This window comes from Danio aesculapii, chromosome 7 (genome assembly GCF_903798145.1).
Source record: "Danio aesculapii chromosome 7, fDanAes4.1, whole genome shotgun sequence".
Classification (NCBI taxonomy): Eukaryota; Metazoa; Chordata; class Actinopteri; order Cypriniformes; family Danionidae; genus Danio; species Danio aesculapii.
The window spans coordinates 27,085,410-27,108,098 of NC_079441.1; the positions used below are offsets into that span (position 1 = coordinate 27,085,410).

At 33.4% G+C, this 22,689-nt stretch overlaps 1 protein-coding gene across 2 annotated transcripts in view; it reads right to left on the reverse strand.

The window, feature by feature from the left end:
* slc7a6 (solute carrier family 7 member 6) overlaps positions 1-22,689 on the reverse strand; it is a 31,340-nt gene that overhangs the window by 4,901 nt on the left and 3,750 nt on the right. For both annotated transcript variants that reach the window (XM_056461485.1, XM_056461484.1), the window contains exons 2-9: positions 16,224-16,771; positions 13,568-13,693; positions 10,848-10,992; positions 10,611-10,734; positions 5,688-5,791; positions 3,049-3,145; positions 2,643-2,792; positions 83-266 (exon numbers count right to left, since the gene is read on the reverse strand). In XM_056461485.1, the coding sequence (XP_056317460.1) occupies positions 83-266; positions 2,643-2,792; positions 3,049-3,145; positions 5,688-5,791; positions 10,611-10,734; positions 10,848-10,992; positions 13,568-13,693; positions 16,224-16,710 (1,417 nt within the window). In that variant the 5' untranslated portion in view covers positions 16,711-16,771. The remainder of the gene's footprint in view (positions 1-82; positions 267-2,642; positions 2,793-3,048; positions 3,146-5,687; positions 5,792-10,610; positions 10,735-10,847; positions 10,993-13,567; positions 13,694-16,223; positions 16,772-22,689) is intronic.

A 22,689-nucleotide genomic window follows, 5' to 3' on the forward strand; every position in this document is an offset into this window, starting at 1 on the left:
CTGGCCCATGCCTATTGTAAAATCGTGCCTATTTAAAAAAAAAAACAAGTGGTGTGTTCATTTAAAATGCAGCAGTACTTACTCAATAGTTTAGTGATAATCGGTGGCCGCTTGGACTCAGGAAGGTGGATGCCCAAGAAGTAAACTGGCACACCGGAGAGGGCAATAGCAATTCCAATGAGTGAGTTGAGTGTGTCAGAATAAAGTGGAACAGCCACCAGGAACACAACACACAAGCAGAAGATGATGGGATATGCCAGACTCAACTGTGTGGATGCAGAAAAAAAGGACAAGTTTTTAACTCATACAAGGTCTCATTTAAAATTGCAGCTCAATTTAAAGGGATAGTTCACCAAAAATGAAAATTCAGTCATGATTTACTCATCCTCCACTTGTTCCAAATCTGTTTGAGTTTTGTTTGCAAAAGGAAGGTATTCTGAAGAATGTTGGGGGAAAACAACTATTGATTTCTTTTGTCATTGTTTTCCCCTACTATGGAAGTCAATGACTTTTTCCAACATTCTTCATAATATCTTGCTTTGTGTTCAACAGAGGAAATAAATTCTCAAAATCCTGTGGCTGGCAGCACGGTGGCGCAGTGGATAGCACAATCGCCTCACAGCAAGAACGTTGCTGGTTTGTCTGAAGTTTGCATGTTCTCCCCATGTTTGCATAAGTTTCCTCCGGGTGCTCCGGTTTCCCCCACAGTCCAAAGACATGGTATAGGTTAATTGGGCAAGCTAAAAAAAAAGTCTGTATTGTATGTGTGTGAATGAGTGTGTATGGATGTTTCCCAGGGATGGGTTGCAGCAGGAAGGGCATCCGCTGCATAAAACATACAGTTGAAGTCAGAATTATTAGCCCCCTGAATTATTAGTCCCCCCTGTTTATTTTTTTTCTGTTTAACAGAGAGAATATCTTTCAACACATTTCTAATCATCACAGTTTTAATAACTCATTTATAATAACTGATTTATTTGATCTTTGCCATGATGACAGTAAATATTTGACTAGATATTTTTCAAGACACTTCTATACAGCTTAAAGTGACATTTAAAGGCTTAACTAGGTTAATTAGGTTAACTAGGCAGGTTAGGGTGATTAGGCAAGTTATTGTTTAACGATTGTTTGTTTTGTAGACTATCGAAAAATAAAGTTTAAAGGGGCTAATAATTTTTACCTTAAAATGGTTCTTAAATTAAAAGCTGCTTTTATTCTAGCAGAAATAAAACAAATAAGATTTTCCCCAGAAGAAAAAATATTATCAGACATACTGTGAAAATCTCCTTGTTCTGTTAAACATCATTTGGGAAATATTTTAAAAAAGAAAACACAATTCAAAGGGGGGCTAATAATTCTGACTTCAACTGTATGCTGGATAATTTGGCGGTTCATTCCACTGTGGCGACCCCAGATTAATAAAGGGACTAAGCTGAAAAGAAAATGAATGAATCCTGTGGTTTAAAGGGGCTCAAAATCCTAAATGTTTGAGCCACTTGAGTGCAAGTAAATGGTGTAAGTAAATGGACACTTGCATTAAGGATTAAACTAGAAAATGAATGACAGCAGCTTATTTTAAATCTTTGTTGGTTTTTCCCTCTTTTTTTTTTTTAAAGCATTTATTCCATTTATGTGAACCATTCCTCACTAACCAGTTATTTACAATAACAATCATAATTTGGGCTAGTAAATATTTGTCTAATTTTTAAAAGAATTCCCGTTGTTGTCAGAGGATGCATTAATTAAATCAAATATAAAATGAAAAGAGTAATACGGTGAAATATTATTAAAATTTAAAAAACAGGGTTTTATATTATTTAGTACATGATTTATAGTATATAGTAGATGTTTTTAAAATGTATGATCACAAATTTGAATTTTCACCATCACACTCCAGTTTTCACAGTGTTTCAAGAATTCACACTTAGATATTGCTTGATAATAAAAGATTGTTTGGCATGCTGTCCCGGAAGAGTACCCTGAGCTCGGAGATAATTGAGCCCAGGGCTCCCGCCTGGTCAATGAGCATGTAGGGTATGAGATCAGGAAGTTCTCGAGAGCTCTCCCTGGTAAAGGAGGAGATGGGGTGGAAGGGGGGATTCTTCAAAAAACGAAGACGAGGGTGTAATGCTAATCATGTTATTTATAGTGAGTTTGGAATGATCTGATTGGCTTACTAATGATTACAGATGAGAAACCAGCTGTGATCAATCATATCAAACTTCACTACATGATCCTTCAGTGATGAAAACAGTTGTGCTGCTTCATATTTTTGTAAAAATAGTGATGACAGTGATTATTATTATTATTATTATTATTAATTATTAAGTGGTTTCAAAAGAAAAATTGATCAACTTAATGTGTTCTTGCTAAATAAAAGCACTGTTATATAAAAATATATAACTAACCCACTAACCACTACAACATTGAACACTGAAAATATAGCTGTAGATGTTTGTAACAGGTTTATGCGTTTAAGATATGCCGTTTTGCATGTTATTATTAAAAATTATGCATTTTTTTATAGTGGTCCACATTTGAAGTGGATCAAAGCCTTTTATTAAACTTGTCCTAAAGGAGAATTTGAAAAACTTTTCTGATTCACTTCAAATGTTGACTACTGTATACCACCTCTAACTTGCCTTCAGTGGTCGGGGTCTGTCAGGCTCCTTCCAGCGAAGGTAGATCTGTCCGGCGATAGACAGACCCACGAAAAACCAGTAACTGAAGCTGTAATAATTAATCAGCTGAAAAACATCCTCCACTGTAAGGTAAATGAGAGCCATGGCACACTGCAGACAGAAAACACAATGTAAAACACAATGTAAGACACCAGGTCCACTAGATGGAGACAGAAAACCTCAAATATCCATGACTGAAAGACTAGTTTATTAGAACGTAATAAAATGATATTTAGAAAGATAAATCCAGTGTGAAAATTAAAAAAATAAGTTTATTCATATGTATGTATATATAAATTGTCATTACTTTAAACGAAGAAAAGGAAGATGCATTGGGAGTTCTAAAGTGTAGCTGAAATGTACTTGCATTGAAAAGCAAAGCAGGAACCGGTGTGAATCTCTCAATGTGGATCATAGACAGAGCATCTGGAAGATGACCTTCTCGAGCTCCCACAAAAAACAACCTGCAGCAGCAAGAGACACATTTAAATAAACAGCAAGTCTAAAATGACCCAATTAGGGTTATTTTAACTAACTTAAGCCATGAAAACTGAAGACCACCACTTAAAATAACAACAAAAAATAAATTATTAAAAAAATAAAAACATATAATCCTTTGCACTTATTTAACAAAAAAAGGTTTTATTGATAGAGGAAAACGAGATCAATTTTAGCACCATTTGTTCCTTAGACATTCCTCTATATTAGTAGTAGTTATTTATTTTATTATAAAATGTCACTATCTTAGACCATCGTCATGGCAAAAAACACAAGTATAAAATAGAAGCAAATAGAAATTGCACATATTACAAATAAACAAGGTTTAAAAAAAGACCAACAATTTTTGCACCAAAAATAGTATAATTATTTTCTGTTAAAATCTGCCTAAAGTCCCTGAGTGAGTCCAATAAATTATGTTTAATGTAAAGGGTGGTCTTTCAGGATTTACATCAAGTATGATCTATAAGTAAACACCACTTAAATACATATATTTTTAAAAGGAGATTAAAAGTGTCTTTGATTATTCAACAATTTACTCATGGAGCCACATTGAGACCTCACCATCTCTGGAACTGAACAGTATAGAGCCTTAAAATGTAAGATACCAAAAGAAAGGTTTGTTAAGAACTAATAGAGCAACCACGTTCAGTGTATATATAACATAACGATGCTGATATCTTTCTAAAGTCACTTTACTCTATGTAAATTAGTTTCAATTATCAGGTGAAAGGTTACCACAAACTCCCTTTAATAAAATAATGGATTACTCAGTAATTGTAGCCTATATCCATGTTGTTTTAGATTTTGGCTTCATTACTATACAAGTTTGTCTTTCTTTAGGATAAAAAACAAAAACAAATATAGAACATTATATTGATGTCTCAATACTAAAGTAACACAGCTAAGCAAAGTATTGAGAAAGCCAACCACCAAATGCATCTAACACAATCTAACGCATAAATCTGGGTATATGCAGGAATCCTAAAAGGTCATTTCATTATCTTTTTAAGACTTTTTAAAGACTTTCTCAGAATATTTTAAGACCTCATCGCCACTTCAAGTTCAAATGAGTATCAAACCATTAATTTAATAAACAGTTGTTAATAAACAATTGTAGTTAAATAAACCAATGGAGCAAAACCATGCAACAGAACTCAGATAAGCTCGGAAGAAACAAAGCTTGAAAGAATAAATTGCATGGTTGTTTTCAGCAACAGGCCTCAGCCACTGTTTAAACTTGTCTTCCTCCAACCAGGAGTACACAACATTTCATGTTCCCATTTTGCAGTCCGTTTAGCTCTATGGTTTCGCTACATGTGGAGAGCGTCGCAATGAGCTTGGCTGGATGAGCTCCAACCCAAATAAATAATCACCGTTGTTAATATTAGGTGGAAAATAAATATATTTATGCTTTTTGGAGTCAAACACTTTGGACAACATAAAAACACGATTAAGACTTTTTAATACATTTTACGGCCCTTATTTTTTCTCATAATTGATTTATCAACTTGTTAAGACCCCACGGACACCCTGTAAATGCAGAAAAAAACACAAATATGCATATACAGTTAATTATTAGCCCTATTGTGATTTAAAAACAAATTATTTTTCAAATATTTCCCAAGTGATGTTTAACCAAGCAAGACAATTTTTACAGTATTTCCTTTAACAAGTTTTCTTATTTCTTTTAGGTTTCCTGGAATGGCTGGAAAAGCAGTTTTGTTTTTGTTTGTTTTGTTTTTTGTATTTTGACCCAAATTTTAAGGTCAATATAACTAGCTGTCGTTTTTTAATTGATTACAGAACAAAGCACTGTTAACCAACTAATTAGCCAAGCTTTTATATTGCACTTTAAGCTACGAATACTAGTATCTTGCAAAACAACTAGAGAAATAATATGTATGCACACCATGGCAATTACAAAAGAAATAGTTATTATAAATTAGTTATTAAAAGTTGTAAGTTTAAAAATGTGTTTAAAAATATTCACTACATTAAACAGCACTTAGGAAATATTTTTAAAAGAAATTTAATATCACAAAAGGGCTAATAATGTTGATTTAAACTCTATATCAAACAAAACACGAACAAATATGTGCTACAAATATAACTTCTCAAATTATCTGAATTCCCATCAGCCCTGCATATGCTCCCCAAAAATTCCCAACCCTCCTTAGTTCCCATTATCTTACGCAGGGAGTAGTGACAGCACTCCCCACATGGTCATTACCACAAAGCATCTCCAGATGGTGTGAGAAACTGAGCAGCTCCCTATAAAAACCACAGGAGTCGAACTAAGCTTTGTTCCTGCACCCTGAGGTTAACTGCAGTCATTAAGAATAAACTCGAGGAACAAAGCAGAGGTTCAAGTGGAATAATAAAACTATAAAGTCAGTGAATTGTACAGGGCCATTTTCAAAATGAGTAACACCAGCATAACTACTCAATTGTGGCTATGTGGTCTATGATGACGTTTTCAAATGAAGCTTCAGAGTTCAGACACACCTGGATGCAGCGATGATGGAAGCATTTAGACCTCCGTAACAGGATAAAGCAACCGCAATGGGGATGGTCCAACTCATCACTCCCAGGGTATGATCCGCAAACGTCTGTGAAACGGTTTAGAAACATTAGCGACCTCAGATAGATACATTTACATTTAGTCATTTAGCAGACGCTTTTATCCAAGGCGACTTACAAATGAGGACAAGGAAGCAATTTACACAACTATAAGAGCAGCAGTGAACAAGTGCTGTAGGCAAGTTTCAGGTGTGTAAAGTCTAAGAAGCAAAGCATTAGTAAAGTTTTTTTTTGAGAAAGAGTACAGTTAGTGGTATAGCCAGAGAGGCAGTTAAGATTAGGAAGGAAAGTGAAGACTAAATAGTTGAGTTTTTAGTCGTTTCTTGAAGACAGCAAGTGACTCTGCTGTTCTGATGTAGTTAGGGAGTTCATTCCACCAACTGGGCAGATTGAATGCGAGAGTTCGGGAAAGTGATTTCTTCCCTCTTAGGGATGGAACAACGAGGCGACGTTCATTCACAGAACGCAAGTTTCTGGAGGGCACATACATCTGCAGAAGTGAGAGCAGATACGAAGGAGCAAAGCCAGAGGTCGCTTTGTAAGCAAACATCAGAGCTTTGAATTTGATGCGAGCAGCAACTGGCAGCCAGTGCAAACGGGTGAGTAGCGAGTGACATGCTCTTATGGGTTCATCAAAAACCACTCGTGCTGCTGTGTTCTGATTTATCAAATCAAATATAATTAGTGTTGGGGAAAGTTACTTTTGATCGTAGTGCATTACAATATTTGGTTACTGCCCCCAAAAAGTAACTAATTGTGTCACTTAGTTACTTTTTATGGAAAGTAACGCATTATATTACCTCTGATTTACTTTTGCTTTTCCTGGCCGAGGTTTGATCTCTTTCAGAACTTGCAGGTGTTTTTCACCTTTTTCAGAGAAGCTCTGCATTTAACAACTACCTATAGAACCTACACCTTCATTGTCCTTTAAAAAATGTAGGATATATTACATTTTGAGAACTTTCTAAGCCCAGAGCTATACATGCTGTATATACAGATTAATTACAGCATGTAAAGTAAAGTGGTTGCTACTTTTGTAGGTTTGTGTTATTAGTGAAGTAAATTCACTGTCTATTGAGATAAAGACTGCAATGAAGTCTAGGGGTAGTAACATAAAATAATTTATATTGGAGGCAAAAACAGATTTTAAACCTTTAAAATGTTTAATAACAAAAAAATTGACCGTAAGACGATAAAAAAAACATCCCCAAAACAAAATAAATCTTTAAGCATTATACATTAAATAAATTGCTTCACATGTCCTTAACAAATGTGGAAATTGTTTCCCAAAAGAGAAAAAATTGTGGTCGCTTCTACAGTAGACAGTAGCTGTGTTTCCATCCACCTATTTTTATGCTTATTTTGGATATGTGCATAAAAAAGGGTTGATGGAAACGCCAAGATGTGCATAAAAACATCTGCGCATAACTAAGTAGGAAAAACTTTTTATTCAATAAGAAAAAGTTGCTCATAAAGTACGATGGAAACACTTTTACTGAACAAATTCCAGTATGCGCATTAAAAACAGTCATGTTATTTTGTTATAAGAGATCATGTGATGATAAAAATGTGTGTGAATGGACAAACCAACAGGCTGAGCACATTGTAAAACATCTGAAATGTTGCTTTGGTCATTGTAAAACACCTTAACCATTTTGGTATTAGTGTTACTATATTATTAATGAATCGTTTGTTTTAATTGGATCTTCTAAGTGAACAAGTTTGCATCTTCAGGAAGTACTTAATTACTTATTTTTAACATGCCGGATAGCTTTTAGTTTAGATTAGTTTAAACTTTATTGTCTGCTTGGATTTAAGACAACAATTGCATACATACAACAATCACACAATAATAACACTCATCAAGACAACATCATAAGTAAAACATTTAAAAACCATATTGGCCCCATACATATTATTGCACATCATTCTTGACAACCACCACATTCACTTCAAAAAGTGATCCGATTTAAGACAACAACTGCTTAAAATTTTTTTTTAAAGATTTTATAGACCCTCTGACTCGAAATAAAACCCAAATCCTGAGTTATTCATTTACTAGAACAGTACAACGAGTCATCTGCTGTGAACAAAAGAGACCTGGTGATGATGAAGAGTGCAAGCTGACTGCATGTTCCCTCACAGCAGCTCTCTCATTGAGTGTGATTCAATCTAAGTTAATTTTTATTCAGCCAATTTTTATTTAAAAAGCCAATTAAGCAAGGTTAATCATATTTTTTTTAAGTAAATCAAATAATATTACTTATTTTAAAAGTAATGCGTTATATTACTTGTTATTTGCAAAAGTAATACTATTACATAACTTGTGTTACTGCGACGCCGTGGCGCAGCAGGTAATGCTGTCAACTCACAGCAAGAAGGTCGCTGGTTCGAGCCTCGGCTGGGTCAGTTGACATTTCTGTGTGGAGTTTGCATGTTCTCCCCGCGTTTGCGAGAGTTTCCTCCGGGTGCTCCGGTTTCCCTCACAAGTCCAAAGACATGCGGTACAGGTGAATTGGGTAGGCTAAATTGTCCGTAGTGTATGTGTGTGAATGAGTATGCGTGTTTCCAAGTGATGGGTTGTGGCTGGAAGGGCATCTGCTGCATAAAAAAATGTGCTGGATAAATTGGCGGTTCATTCCACTGTGGCGACCCTAGATTAATAAAGGGACTAAGCCAAAAAGAAAATGAATTAATGAAACTCGCGTTGCTTATAACGCGTTACCCCCAACACTGAATATAAATAAATATGATATTGAAGAGTTGTTCTAAACTGAAAGTATACAAAAATGGCCAATTAAAGCCAGTGACTGCAAAATTAAGGTACGATGTGTGGAAGTAATTTATGCTTTAAAGACAAATATGGTAAAGGCAAAAGTGGCACAAAACACTTTCTATCCCTGCAAATGCTCATACAAATGCTCGTGTGTACGACTGACGCGAGCGGTGCCATGTGACTTCACTAAAAACAAAAGAACACACTATAATCAGTGACTCTCACTGCTTTCTATTTGGAAGGGCTCATTCCTATGCCCTAGTCCCTTCGAAGGGTTTACCCTCTGAGGTAACTGCTTCAAAGTTATTAGGGAATAGGGATGAGCCCGTCTGAATGGAACGCAGTGTGCGACTGTTGTCTGTTGTACACTAATCCACCATTCCGAATGGGTCTTTGAAGTGGCCAGTTTTGAGCCATTGGCTTGAAATGACACGTCAATATGGTGGCCATGACTGTTCTTCGCTCCAAAGTGTCCTTCGGGTGTGATATACTGTATCTTGTTTGGAACGAACTGTCTGTCTACACTTGATGCAGCAATGGTTGGACACAATGAATGTTCTGTCATCATTTGCTCACCCTCCAGTTCCTACAAACTTGATATTTTCAATTTCGCTACATGTGACAAATAAAGGCTTTTTTCATCATCATCATAATCATCATCATCATCATCATCATCATCATCATCCTCATCATCCTCATCATTTAGAAGAATGCTGGAAAGCAGCAGACATTGACGTCCATAATATTTGGAATTGGCAGTTTTTGTTCTTACTGTTAATGTGAATGGCTGCTGGCTTCCAACATTCTTCAGAATATCTTGTTTTGTGTTCAAAAGAAGAAAGAAATTCATAAATGTTTAAAACCACCTGAGAGTGAGCAAATGGTGAAAAATCACTTTTCACTTTTGGGTGAACTATCACAGCAAGCATTTTTTGTTTTTAATAGATGTCTAATAGACGTCTAAACATAGTCGTCTTGGCTAAAACAAGGCTAAATTTGGGTTGTCAGTAAAAAAATCTAAGAACAAGCCAAAACTAGACTAGTCATCAAATAAACAGAAATGAATGACTACACATATAAAGTCTGTCTAATCAGTCTATTTGACAACAAGTCTAGTTTTGGGCTATTCTTGGGGTGTCAGTGAGTAACTAATAGATATCAACGTTTAACCTTGTTTTAGCCAAGCTGTCTACGTTTAGATGTCTACTGGACGTCTATTAAACACAAAATTGTTTACTGGGATCCCTTTAAGAGTTTGTTCTGACTGACTAATTCACTCACCTTTCTTCAGCTTGCCTGTTCTCACTAGGTGTTCAATTAAAAAGAAAACTTAACATAATTTCAAGTTGGTAAAGAATTTCTAGTTAAAATTAAAATCTGAAACTAACATTTAAAAATCAAACATTGTTAACTAATTGATTCACTGAATAAAAACTAAATAATATCAATTAAATTAAATTCCCAAATTGGTTGGAATATCTGGACGTTTAATTACTGACACAGATGATGTAATATGACTAGCCCCACATGGCATGTGCGTGTACAGAAATCCGCAAAGTTTTGCCGATTTTTTAGCCCATCATTGAATCTATTTATTTACTTGAGTAAATGTGTGTAAATTTGTATTCATTCAGTTTTTAAATTAATTTCAGTAATAATAATAATGACTAATATGAAAATGTTTATATGTTTATCTTTTAGTAGATATATTATATGAGAGACTTGCTTTGTTTAACAAATAAGTGGATCAAATTAGATTTGCATTGTAAACATTAAATAAAAGTTAAAAAGCTATGATTTTTTTAAATTCATATATTAAGTTTTTAATTATGATACTTCTAAAATCATTCATGTAAATCTGCAGATTTTTTACAAAATCTAACAGAAATAGCAAAAAATGTCTGCAGATTCTGTCTGGCCCTAATGATGACCCAAAAGTGCATTCCAAGGAATAGAGATTGGTCCTCTACATCCTTTCCAAAGCTCTCAATCTGCAAGGTAAACCCCTAGAAGAGATTAGAACATAGGGATGAGCCCTTCTGAATAAAACAAAGCTGGTTACATGAACTCACCACAGCGACAGCATCACTGGCAAGGATGGCACTCATGTCGAGCACAGCATAATAGGCCACATTTGTAAGGATGTAGATGATTGTAACAATCGGCATGGAGATTGCAATGGACAGAGGAAGGTTCCTGTCACACACAAAAACAGATGTGTTAGCTATCTTATCAATCCCTATTTTTGCATACTGTATCTAAAAAGGAACAGCGAGTCAAGAAAATGCCACACAAAGGGTCAAAAGTACCTTTCAGGGTTCTTTATCTCTTCTGTGACAAAGTTAAGCGTGTCCCATCCTGAGTATGAGAAAAGAGCCGAGTACAAAGCCAAAGCAATACCTCCTGGGTCACGAGACGAGCCTTGGAAAGAATCCTCAAAGTTTATTGTGAAACCTGCGTGAAAAACATTGCAAAATTACTAAAACGTTTAGCTCCACTTTAAGATCAAGGCTATGCTCTTGTTGTGTTAGATAGATTTCTCTATCTAATATACTGTGCATTAGTTCGTGAGATTTTGTAAGATGCTACAACTGAAAAATACCTTTAGTTAGAGCAGCATTATATACATCATTTCGGTATCGCAATGTGTGCATCTGCATAGTCAGGGATGGGCAGTATTTATAATACAAGTATTTCAAATACATATTTTAAATACAAAATAGTATTTTGTACCTTGTATTTGATAGGGTTGATGAAAATGGCTTCATATTTTGTATGAGAATACTTTAGTGTCTTGTATTTAAGTATTTTTAAAATACTGTAAAAGACTTAGTAAGTGTACATGATGACATCCTAAAAATGTGGCCTTTGATTGGTTCTTTGAGTTATTTACCTAGGCTTGATATCAGACTAGAAATTGTATTAATATTGAATAAGTTGATTAATGCTTGGAGTATGGATGAAAATTATGCATCACATATAAAAAAAAAAGACAGACAAGTAGCAGGGGTAGATTTGGGAACAAGTCAAAATAAGACAGGAAAATAAGCCAAACGATAAAGTCCTACAGTGTGGAGATACCTACAAAATGTCATTGGCTGTTTCAAACGCCAGTAGCTGATCTGAAGGTGCTCTTTATAGCTGATTACAAACTGACATAGTTAATCAGTATGAGCCAAAAGTATTTAATAATACTTCAATCTACATACTGGTCAAAAACTCCCAACTCGGGTTTTATAGCAGCAAAAACAGAGAGCTATTTTTATTTATTTTTTTGAAAAATAGTGTTTTACATTGTGTATTGAAGAGTACAATTGCAAAAAAAAAAACATGATTTATGGAAAGTACTAAAACTGGAGATTTTAGTAGTTTTCAGAAATTGTGATTTTATTACTATTAAAGTATTCAAGATTTCAGTTGTAAAAGTTTTGAAACATAAGACTTTTGAGATGGTGGCAGTTTTCACAATCAAGAGATATAGTATTATATTCCAACTCATTATCTGCATTAAATGGTTTTTACAGTGATCAAAGAGATCATCTTCAAGATTACTTTCTGTATGAAATTTGTACAAAATCCAAACTAAAATCAAAGAGAAACAAGTTACATATTTATGAATAACTCAATATGTACACTAGAGGTGAATGAAGAGACAGAGAAGCAGACTTAAATTGCTTGGTTTAATGGTGAAGGGATTGATTCTATGGGTCTATTGATGGAAGGTTTGCAAAGAAATATCATGCTCGCTTGTAAAAGTATTTTGTAGTATTTTCAAAATACAAAAATACAGTATTTTATTTTGATTCATTTGTGTCTGCTGCATTTTGTAGTTTATTTAGATACACCTAAAGTTGAAGTATTTGGTATTTTATTTTAAAATACATTTTAATGTATTTTTGCCCATCCCTGTGCATAGTCACGTCACAGGTAATGCCATGTCAATTACGTATTATAGGTGATCATGCCCCAAAATATAAGATGCATATAACTTGTAGATTAATTTCAAAGATTAGCCATTGTGGAATTAAAGCTTTAACAAAGATTAATTGCATTTCATTTATGTAGTGAAGACTGTGAAGTGTTATTTTACATTTGATTATTCAATATATATCTGACTACTATTAAAACTTCCAAAAACAAAATACAAAAACAACAAAACATTTCCTTTTTTTGTATATTTTTAATAGTATTTATTTAGTTTATTATATTTTTATGCAGATCAACAATAATAAAAAAAAACTCTCCAACCATTCTAATATAATGAATTCTTCAAGCTATTCAAGCCACCAGTTGAAATAGATTTCACATTACAATATATATCCCAGAAAAGCTAAATATTGCAATGTATTATTTCCCCAATATCTTGCAGCCCTGCTTTCATTTAAACTCTGCTGCATGCACAGTAATGCTTTTATAAGTGTGCATTGTCCCAGTTAAATAATCAAACTTAAAACTATTAAAACACCTGATGAGGGAAACCAGAGATCTGCATCACATCTACTGTGATGTTTTGAATAACAAAATAAAAAGGAAACTGAACTTAATGTTTACAACAGAATTTTTTTTTTTAAATACTATGGACTACTATGCTATTTTTGGCTGCCAGTTGTCAATGTTCTTTAAAACATATTTGTTTGTTTGTTTTTTTGTTTGTTTAAATAGAATAAAGTAACTCTGCTTTGGAGCAAGAGGAGGATAAGTACATTTTCATTTTTGAGTGAACTGGTTTTCTCTTCAGTGTTTGGACTTTCAGCAGTGAAAATTAAACCACAGTGAATTTCAACTCTGAAAACTGGACTGACCCAGTTTCAACTCACTAGAACTTCTATGTTAAGCTGCTTTGACGCTATCTATTCATTGTAAAAGAATCTATTCGCAATCTAATCATTGTAAAAGCGCTATAGAAATAAACATGAATTGAATTGAATTGAAAACTGAACTGTCACTTTCAGCAATTTGTTGACAGATAAGCAAGCAAAACATCCCAAAAAACATGTGGCTGACAAGGTAAAGGCATGTACATTTTTACCTTGGCACAGTTTCACTATCCCTGTGATTATAATGACAATGAGGGCCAGCACTTTGGCGTAAGTGAAGACATCCTGCACCCTCGTACCCCACTTAACATAAGCGGAATTAATGAAGGTCAGCAAACCTGAAATGTAAATCAATAGAGAGTATGTTAGAATAACAATAAATATATGCTGACATAATTACGACAAGTTAAAGCTGGAATGCATAACTCACATTGCCAAAAGCTACATTTACTTGAGAATGTAGTCATTTAAGTATCATGTAACAAAACATTTTGATAGCCTACTGTCATATCAACTATGTAGAACACAAGTATAATGGTGTCAAGGATATTAGTTTATTTGCCTAAAATGACAGATCTTATGCAGAGTTTCTATAGGTTTTATCAAGACATTTTAAGACCATTTTAAGACAATAATGAATGAAATTTCAGGCTTACACAAGGCTCAAGGATTTTTTAAAGACCTAGTTAAAACCTTAAAAAACATAAAAAAAACAAAATGTCTTTTTCTTAAAACTTTTATTAAAATATATTGTTAGTGCTTGGATGGGTGTTGGCCCAATTGGGTATAGCTTTACATGGATATAGGAAAATAAAGATGTGTTTAAAATGATTTCAGACCTACAACACAATATGTCAGGGGATTTAAGACTTATTAAGGCCTAAAATTTGTTTTTTGAAATTTAAGACATTTTAAGACTTTAAGACCCTGCAGATACCCTGTTACATTTACCGTTCGCCAGAGGATCCAAAAGTTGATTATCAGCACTCATCTTCTTAAATTACATTATAATTTTGAGTACCTGTTAATCTGTAACTCTGGCCCTAACATAGCCTTGTAACCAAGCACAGATGCAATTTTTTTAGCTTCAGATTTAACCACACTGTAAAAAATGATCAATTAAGTTATTTTATGTTGAATCCACTTAAATTTACAAAATTAAGTTGTCTAAAAGAACTCAAGAGTTGTGTTGATTCAGCTTATTTTAAATAAGTAGTTTGAACAACCTGCCAAAATGATTGTTTTACTTTTAATAATTTTTTATTATTTTTCACTTTTCATTGGGATAGGACAGTTGAGGTTTACAGACAGGAAAGTATTGAGAGCAGAGAGAGGGGAAGGGTCGGCAAAGGACCATGAGCCAAGAATTGAACTCAGGTCGCGATGAGCACCGGTGCACTTAATCATTAGGCTATTGGTGCCGACTACCTAGCACATCTAAATATTAATGGCAAACCCTGAGCATTGATAATAAATATAAGAGTTTTGAAAACATTATTCATATAACGCTGTCATTCACATGCAAAGTACAATTCAAGAAAACCTCTAAATACCATCTGAAATGTTCTTCTAAAATTAGCATTTTCTCAGGTTCCTGTGTGTAGATTAATTATTTCACTTTTATAGCAAAGAATAATTCTCTATATTCCCTTTAAAGTGAAACAATTAAACAAACACAAGACGCTGAGAGAAATGCTAATTTTAGAAGAAAATATCAGACACTTTTAGAAGTTTTTGCATCTGACCTCTTCAATCGTTACCTTGGACCACAAACCTTGTTGTCTTGAACACCAATATTTTGTAAACTTACTACTGTAAATGTATAAAAATTCAATGTTTGATTGGTTTTATGCATTGCTGAGAGCTTAATTTGAACAACTTTAAGTGTGATTTTCTTAGTATTAAAAATAAATCTCAGATTCCAGATTTTCAAATAGCTGGATCTCTGTCAGACATTAACCCAAATAAATAAATAAATAAATAAATAAATAAATAAATAAATAAAGTACAAATTTATACGTGAGAAATTAAATTTGCTTTGACTTTTGACATAATTATAAGTAATTATACTGTTAAATTATCTGGCAAATTAACAAAAAGAAAGAAAGCAAGAAAGAAAGAAAGAAAGAATAAATAAATTAATACAAATAAATAAATAATAAATGTAAAAAATAAAAAATACAAATAAAAAAAGAAAGAAAGAATTAACAAAATAAAAAAAGAATTTAAAAAGAAGGAAAAAAGAGAGAATAAATAACTTAATCAATAAAATTAATAATAAATTAATCAAAAAATAAAAAGTAGAAATAAATAAATAAAATAAAAAAAATTTATTTAATATTTATTTATACAAGTTATTTATTTATTTGTTAACTTGTTGGATAATTTAACAGTATATTACTTATAATTATGTCAAAGGCAAGGCAAATTGAATTTCTCCCTTCATGACAACAAACAACAACAGAATCTTACTGCACTTTTGAAATCTCAATCAATTTCTCCCCCTGAGATTAAAAACGAATACAACTTGAACAGATTAATGTGGAGTAGCTAAAGTTCAGTGCTCGCCATGCCAACAGTAATGATTCCCTCATTTGGAGTAGCATGTCTAATGAAGCTGTTGGAGGTATCCAAGTGAAACAGTCAGAAGAGGAGAGGCACCACCGAACCAGAACAGCGGGCTCAAAAACAGGTTACTCATTAACTTCCTCATGACATTTATAAAATTCGACCTATAATAAGTCTCAGGAGCTTATCAGATCTTAGGGTGCGAAAACAGTGAGAGGAAGAATGAACAGAACAATAAAAGTGAAAGAATGTGAACAACAAGCGTGGAGAGCAACGGTATGTACTGTGCATTTTACTTACAGATACAAGCTGCAGCAATGAGCCGAGATGCAGAATATGGCGGCTCGCAGGTGGGGAAGAGAGGTTGAACTAGGTAGTTGGCAAAAGTGATGGCTATTACTGCCTGGCTTGTTGGTTCAATGATAAGCAATGATGTCCACAGGCGTATAAATGCTATAAAACCTCCAAACGACTCTAGGATGTAGGCATAGCTGGCACCAGACTTCTTAATAGTGGTGCCCAGCTCTGCATAACAGAGAGCGCCCACTACTGAAAAGATGCCACCGATTGCCCAGATTACTAGAGACAGTCCATAGGAGGCGCTGTAGATGAGAACGCCCTTGGGTGAGACAAATATGCCCGAGCCAATCATGTTGCCCACGATAAGGCTGACACCATTCAGGAGAGAGATTTCCTTCTTCAGCTGCATGCTCTCTCTGGGTTTGGAATGGGCTGCAGGACCCTCAGGCTGGCCGTTCATCTTTTTTGAGTCAGTGTCGTTCTCCATGCTGTTCAAAGGACGTGTTGGTTCTCAGAGACAGAGGGGTCCCTCGTCGACCTTATCCAACCTGACAGAGAGCAGAGATCCTGACATTATTACAGGGACAGTGGATTTGTCATTTTACTTCAAAATTACAGTTTCATCATCATTTTCTGAACTAGGGCTGCACGATATTGGGAATTTATTTATTTTTTTCGATATTTTTATTATTTTACGATATATATTGCGATATTAATTGGAAAATTGTACATTCAATTTGGAACTAATGTATAATGTTAGATGGATTGGGATGATTCTGCAGTGGGAGTGCATCTCCATAAATCTAATAAACAATCTATAAACTTTTTGAGGTCACCCTGACCCACTTTCGTTGTGGTCTGTGCTATTTGCAGTGCATTTCTGTATCTGCATGTGTTGTGAGTATTTTCATGCATCATAATCTATAAATACTGTCAAGACAAAGATAAAACTGAAATAAAGTGTTTTATTGTTTCCAGAGTCTAACAGTATTCAAGTACAGTAACTAAATGATAAAAATAAAAATAATTCAATAAATTTAATCGTAGTTATGGCCACAAATTATACAATTTCTTATACCTGAATGCTTTTAAAATCATCAAAAACACATGCAAATGATAAATTATAATACAAAACTCAACATTGTATATATTCTGCGATGTGACTATTGTGAATAATCACATTGCTATATTGAAGCTGAACCAAAAAGATTTTTAAAATAGTTGAAATCAAAAGTTATTAAGCCACTTCTTTTCAAATATTTCCCAAATGATGTTTAACAGAGCAAAGAGCAAAGAAAAAAGTGTTTCCTACCATTTTCTTCTTCTGGAGAAAGTCTTATTTGTTTAATAATATTTGTTAATATTATTATTATTTTGATTACCTATTCTACAGGACAGCCACTGTTATAGACTGACTTGCCTAATTACTCTAACTTGCCTAATTAACCTAGTTATGCCTTTAAATTGCACTTTAAGCTGAAGTATCTTGCTACTAGTATCTTGAAAAATATCTACTAAAATACTATGTACTGTCATCCTGGCAAAGATCAAATAAATCAGTTATTAGAAATAATAAACTAATAAATAATATTAAACTATCATGTTTATATAAACTATTATGTTTAGAACATGTGTTTGAAAAAAATCTCTCCATTTAAAACAGAAATTAGGGGGGAAAACATACAGGGCTGATATTTTAGGAGGGCTAATAATTCTGATTTCAACTGTAAATGAGAGCTTTATGTGACTATTTACAATTTCATAAGGTTCCTCTTACAGTGTCAATGTTGTAATGAAATTCAAATACCATCAGTTAAATGGACTGAAGTATCCATTTGGTTGCTAAAGCATAAAAAGAGAAGAAATACAAATACCGTTTAAACGCAGGCACTGTCATTAGCAACAGGCTAGCACAGAAATTCTATTGAAAATACTGGGGTAAAATTAATTTCCATATTTTAAAGACATGGCACGGACAAATATAATTTAATGCAGTGCTTCTTGTTTGGTATAATATCCACTTTATATCGTATCTCAGCCAGGCAGTAAAGATCACTGTTTTTTAAATAGATCAGATCTTAAATGTGGCAATTTGGGATGACAAATAACCGGAAGTCATGGAGCAGGCTGACTGAAATTAAAAGTCTTTGTGCATTAAAAATGGTTTTCAGTAACTGTAATTTACAGAAGTACAATAAAACACAATAGATGAAAGATTAAAACTTATAAATACAATTTCTAAAAATATTTAGTTTCAATTATTCCAAATGCTTTCTTAACATTTCAGACAAATATTCTTGAAATGATCTTCATTTTTTCGCTGCATGTAATTTTATTTAATCCCATGTGAACTACCAAGGCTATTTTCATGGCAAAAACAATTCAATATTAAATAAACATTTAAAAACATCAAACAAATAAATACATAAATTACATAAGGTTTTTGTGTGTTAATACATGATAACATTTTTTTTTTTAATTCTTGGTGTCACTTTGTTAAAAATGTCCTTAAGAGAGTTCATTTCATTAAAAAGCCTTCTGGAATCATTAACAGCAGGACAGTAAATGTGCTTTACAGTAAGGAGAGTTGTAGAGTACAAACACTGAGTGGGGTCTTCACCTTTGAGCAAAAAGGCATGGGTTAATCTTGTATGTTCTATACAACACTGACAATACGAAAATCACTTGATCAAATCTAGTCTTAAAATGTCTTAAAACTCGAGATTGCAGGTTGAATTTCATAAAAATTATTTCGGTCACACTTTATTTTGATGGTACGTTTGTTGAATTTAAGTTACATTGCATCTACATGCCAACTAATTCTCATTAGATTATAAGTAGACTGTTAGGTTGGAGTTAGGGTTAGTGAAAGTTGACATGTACTTGCAAAGTTTCTTATAGTCAGTTAAATGTCTGTTAAAGGAGCAGTATAAACAGATAATAAGCAGACAGTCTACTAATACACAAATGGACCATCAAAATAAAGTGTTACCATTATTTTTTTCCCAATGCATCCCACTCCTCTGGCCACTTTTTAAAAATGTAAACATTTAGTTTTTTCACTGAAGAAATGAAGCTACGCAGATCTGGAATGGCATAAATGACAAGTAAACAATCTCATAAATTTGACCTTTTTGGACTAATATTTGTTACGGTCGCAATGATCAATATATCGACTCATCTCGCAATACATAGACATGACCTCAGTGATTTTTTTTTTTACATCAAAATGAACGTCAGCAGCATTTCAGCTGATTGCGCAGCCTCTGTCATCTCATCTAATCTCTGTCAGAGGTGTCGGCGAGCTCAGGAAACTCTTTTACAAACAATGATTACTGACAAGCGAAGAAAAGGTGCATTTTACAAACAAATACTGATTGGTTTGGAATAACGCTGAGCGATATGGCAAAAATGCAATCTTGATAACTATTTTCCATATTCATTGATAACAATACATATTTCGATGTGGTAATGCTTCCAGATTTAAAAAGAGTACCCCAACATTGACTGAAGCCAGAAAAATTAAAGGGTCCATAAAATGGCATAACATATTGTCGACTGATAAATTTTCGGTGGCTGAAAATTTGGTAAATCTCTAATATCAACACACTTTCAAATTTCCCATTGTTGCACATTTCTGCTGTGTGATTGGCTCTTAGATCAATATAGAGTTAGAAATTTCAGAGCTTATTATTGTTATTGACATCAATTTTATCGCGATTCAATATAATATTGCTTATCGGCGCAGCCCTAGTTTGGAATAAAGAGCTGATTTAACACTGCAGTCCACTTCCATTAAGTAATCATGCAAAAGGCCACACATTCCCAAATTATGCTAAAGCCATTTTACAGAACCCAAATAACTAAGCGGTTTAATTTGAACTTTGATATGACCAAACATGAAAGAGTGCTGTTATTTTTATGTTTGCTGGAAGCTAAACATGTAATTGCATGTTCTTGGAAAAAAGAAGACAGTCCTGGTGTATCTCAGTGGATAAAGGGGATGACCTCTTGCCTTAAAAAAATAACCTATTTTTTGAAAAACAAAATTCATATATTTTGGTTTATTTGGAAAATATTCCTTGACGTTTTGGAGAATCTAGAGGTTTACTCTTTTCTTGAACTGACAGACATTGAAAGATTTTAGATTAGACAAATATGTTATTGCTGTATTATTTAACATTAATATTGTTATTTATTTATTTTTCTTTTTTCTTTCAAGGGGTGTTATTTTGAATCTATATTTTTCTTGCTGTATTTTTGTTTTTGTATTATTTCTTCTTCTTCTTCTTCTTCTTCTTATTATTATTATTATTATTATTATTGCTAAACTTAAAATTAAACCTGTCAATTTGTATGACAATGTTTAAAATAAAATTTGTTGTTTTTAAAAACTACCCTGTTTAATAATCATCAAATAATCATTGGCATAAAATGACGATTTTATCACTTATTGTAATAATTTCTGTGACAACATATCGTGCAACCAAACATTATTTATTGTGACAGGCCTAGGTACCGTTAGAGATTTAGCAATAACTAGGCCCACACGAAATCTGCGTGCGCATAAATCAGAAGATTTTTAGCCCATCATTGAGACTATTTATTTACTTGTGCAAATTTATATTTATTCGGTTTTTAAATTAATTTCAGTAATAATAATGACTAATATGAAAGCGTTTATATGATTTATTTACAATACAGTTTGTGAAGTAATTTTCTTTCTTGCTTTGTTTACTCATTTCTTCTTTTCTTGCCTTGTCCTCATTTGTAAGTCGCTTTAGATAAACGCGTCTGCTAAATGACTAAATGTAAATGTAAATGTACTAAAAAAGTGGATGTAATTGGATTTGCATTGTAAATATTCAATAAAAGTTTTTAAAAAGGTAGTATTTCTTTATGTCATATATTAAATTTAGTTATGATACTCTTAAAATTATTCTGCATAAATCCGCAGATATATTTTTTTAAAATTCTCTGCAGAAATAGCACAAAATGTCCGCAGATTTTGTCTGGCCTTAGCAATAACCCACAAACAATTAAAAAGTCACATCCAACCTCCAATATCTAGCAACAGTGTGAAGTAAGTAGTGGTCAGTGTGATGATTTTATTGCATACGTGCAAAATGTGCTGAAGCTAATAGGCAAAAAAGCTAGTGTGAAGATTACATCACTGGAGTTAAGGACCGATTTCTTCATTCAAAAATGGGTTTTATACCCCAATCCATTCCTAATCAGAATCTAAAAATGTGTGCGTGAAGGTAAAAACGTGTTATTGTGCACATTTAATCAGGCTCTACGTGGATTTCTAAATGAGGGAAATCACACATTTTGTTCTGACTTGCTGTTTGTTGATTCTCTATAAATGATTAAGCACAATGTGTCCGCTGCTGTCACATCTCCTAGCCTACAGAGCTGATAGCGCATTCCTCCAATTATTTGACTCGTACCACTCATTTTATTCTTGTAAAACGATCATTACCCAAAGTGTGTTTGAAAATCCACCGGTCCCTCTGGTGTTTTAAAGCAAGGCAAGATAATTTACAATTAATCTGTAACGTAGCATGCGACTTCTAAACAAGCACTGATTGAATTGTTCCCCAAATTCTCCCCAGAGAGCTTTCCTTTCCTCGGGCTTGTTTTCCCATCCAAGAAGATGTTTCCCACAACTGGAACATTTACCAAAACATCTGCACTCATGACACATCAGTTTAGAGTGGTAAAGGGCAGTTCACTTTCGTAGTCTTGGAAACGCAGTGACATCATTTCAGCCACGACACTGAATGAGTTTTTTGTGGGAACCTGTCTGGTTGTTGATTGATGCTTTTGGTGGTTTCTACTTAATGTGCACTAATCTGTTTGATACATAAGAATTAGTACAAGACAATGTGTTTAATCTTTACAGGTAAATATATAAACAGAAGTGTAACTAACGTGTATGCTTGAATAGGTGTTGTAGAAGGAAAGAGAATTTTTTTGTACATCATTTTTCCATGTTGCATCAGTCAAATGATCAACACCCAGTTTACTGACTACACAGAATATCTATCCCTCACAGCCTCATTTTCAGTCATGTTTAATTAAAGGGACAGTGACTTTTGTTTTCAATATAACTAACTAACTAACTAACTAACTAACTAACTAACTAACTAACTAACTAACTAACTAACTAACTAACTAACTAACTAACTAACTAACTAACTAACTAACTAACTAACTAACTAACTAACTAACTTACTTACTTACTTACTTACTTACTTACTTACTTACTTACTTACTTACTTACTTACTTACTTACTTACTTACTTACTTACTTACTTACTTACTTACTTACTTACTTACTTACTTACTTACTTACTTACTTACTTACTTACTTACTTACTTACTTACTTACTTACTTACTTACTTACTTACTTACTTACTTACTTACTTACTTACTTACTTACTTACTTACTTACTTACTACT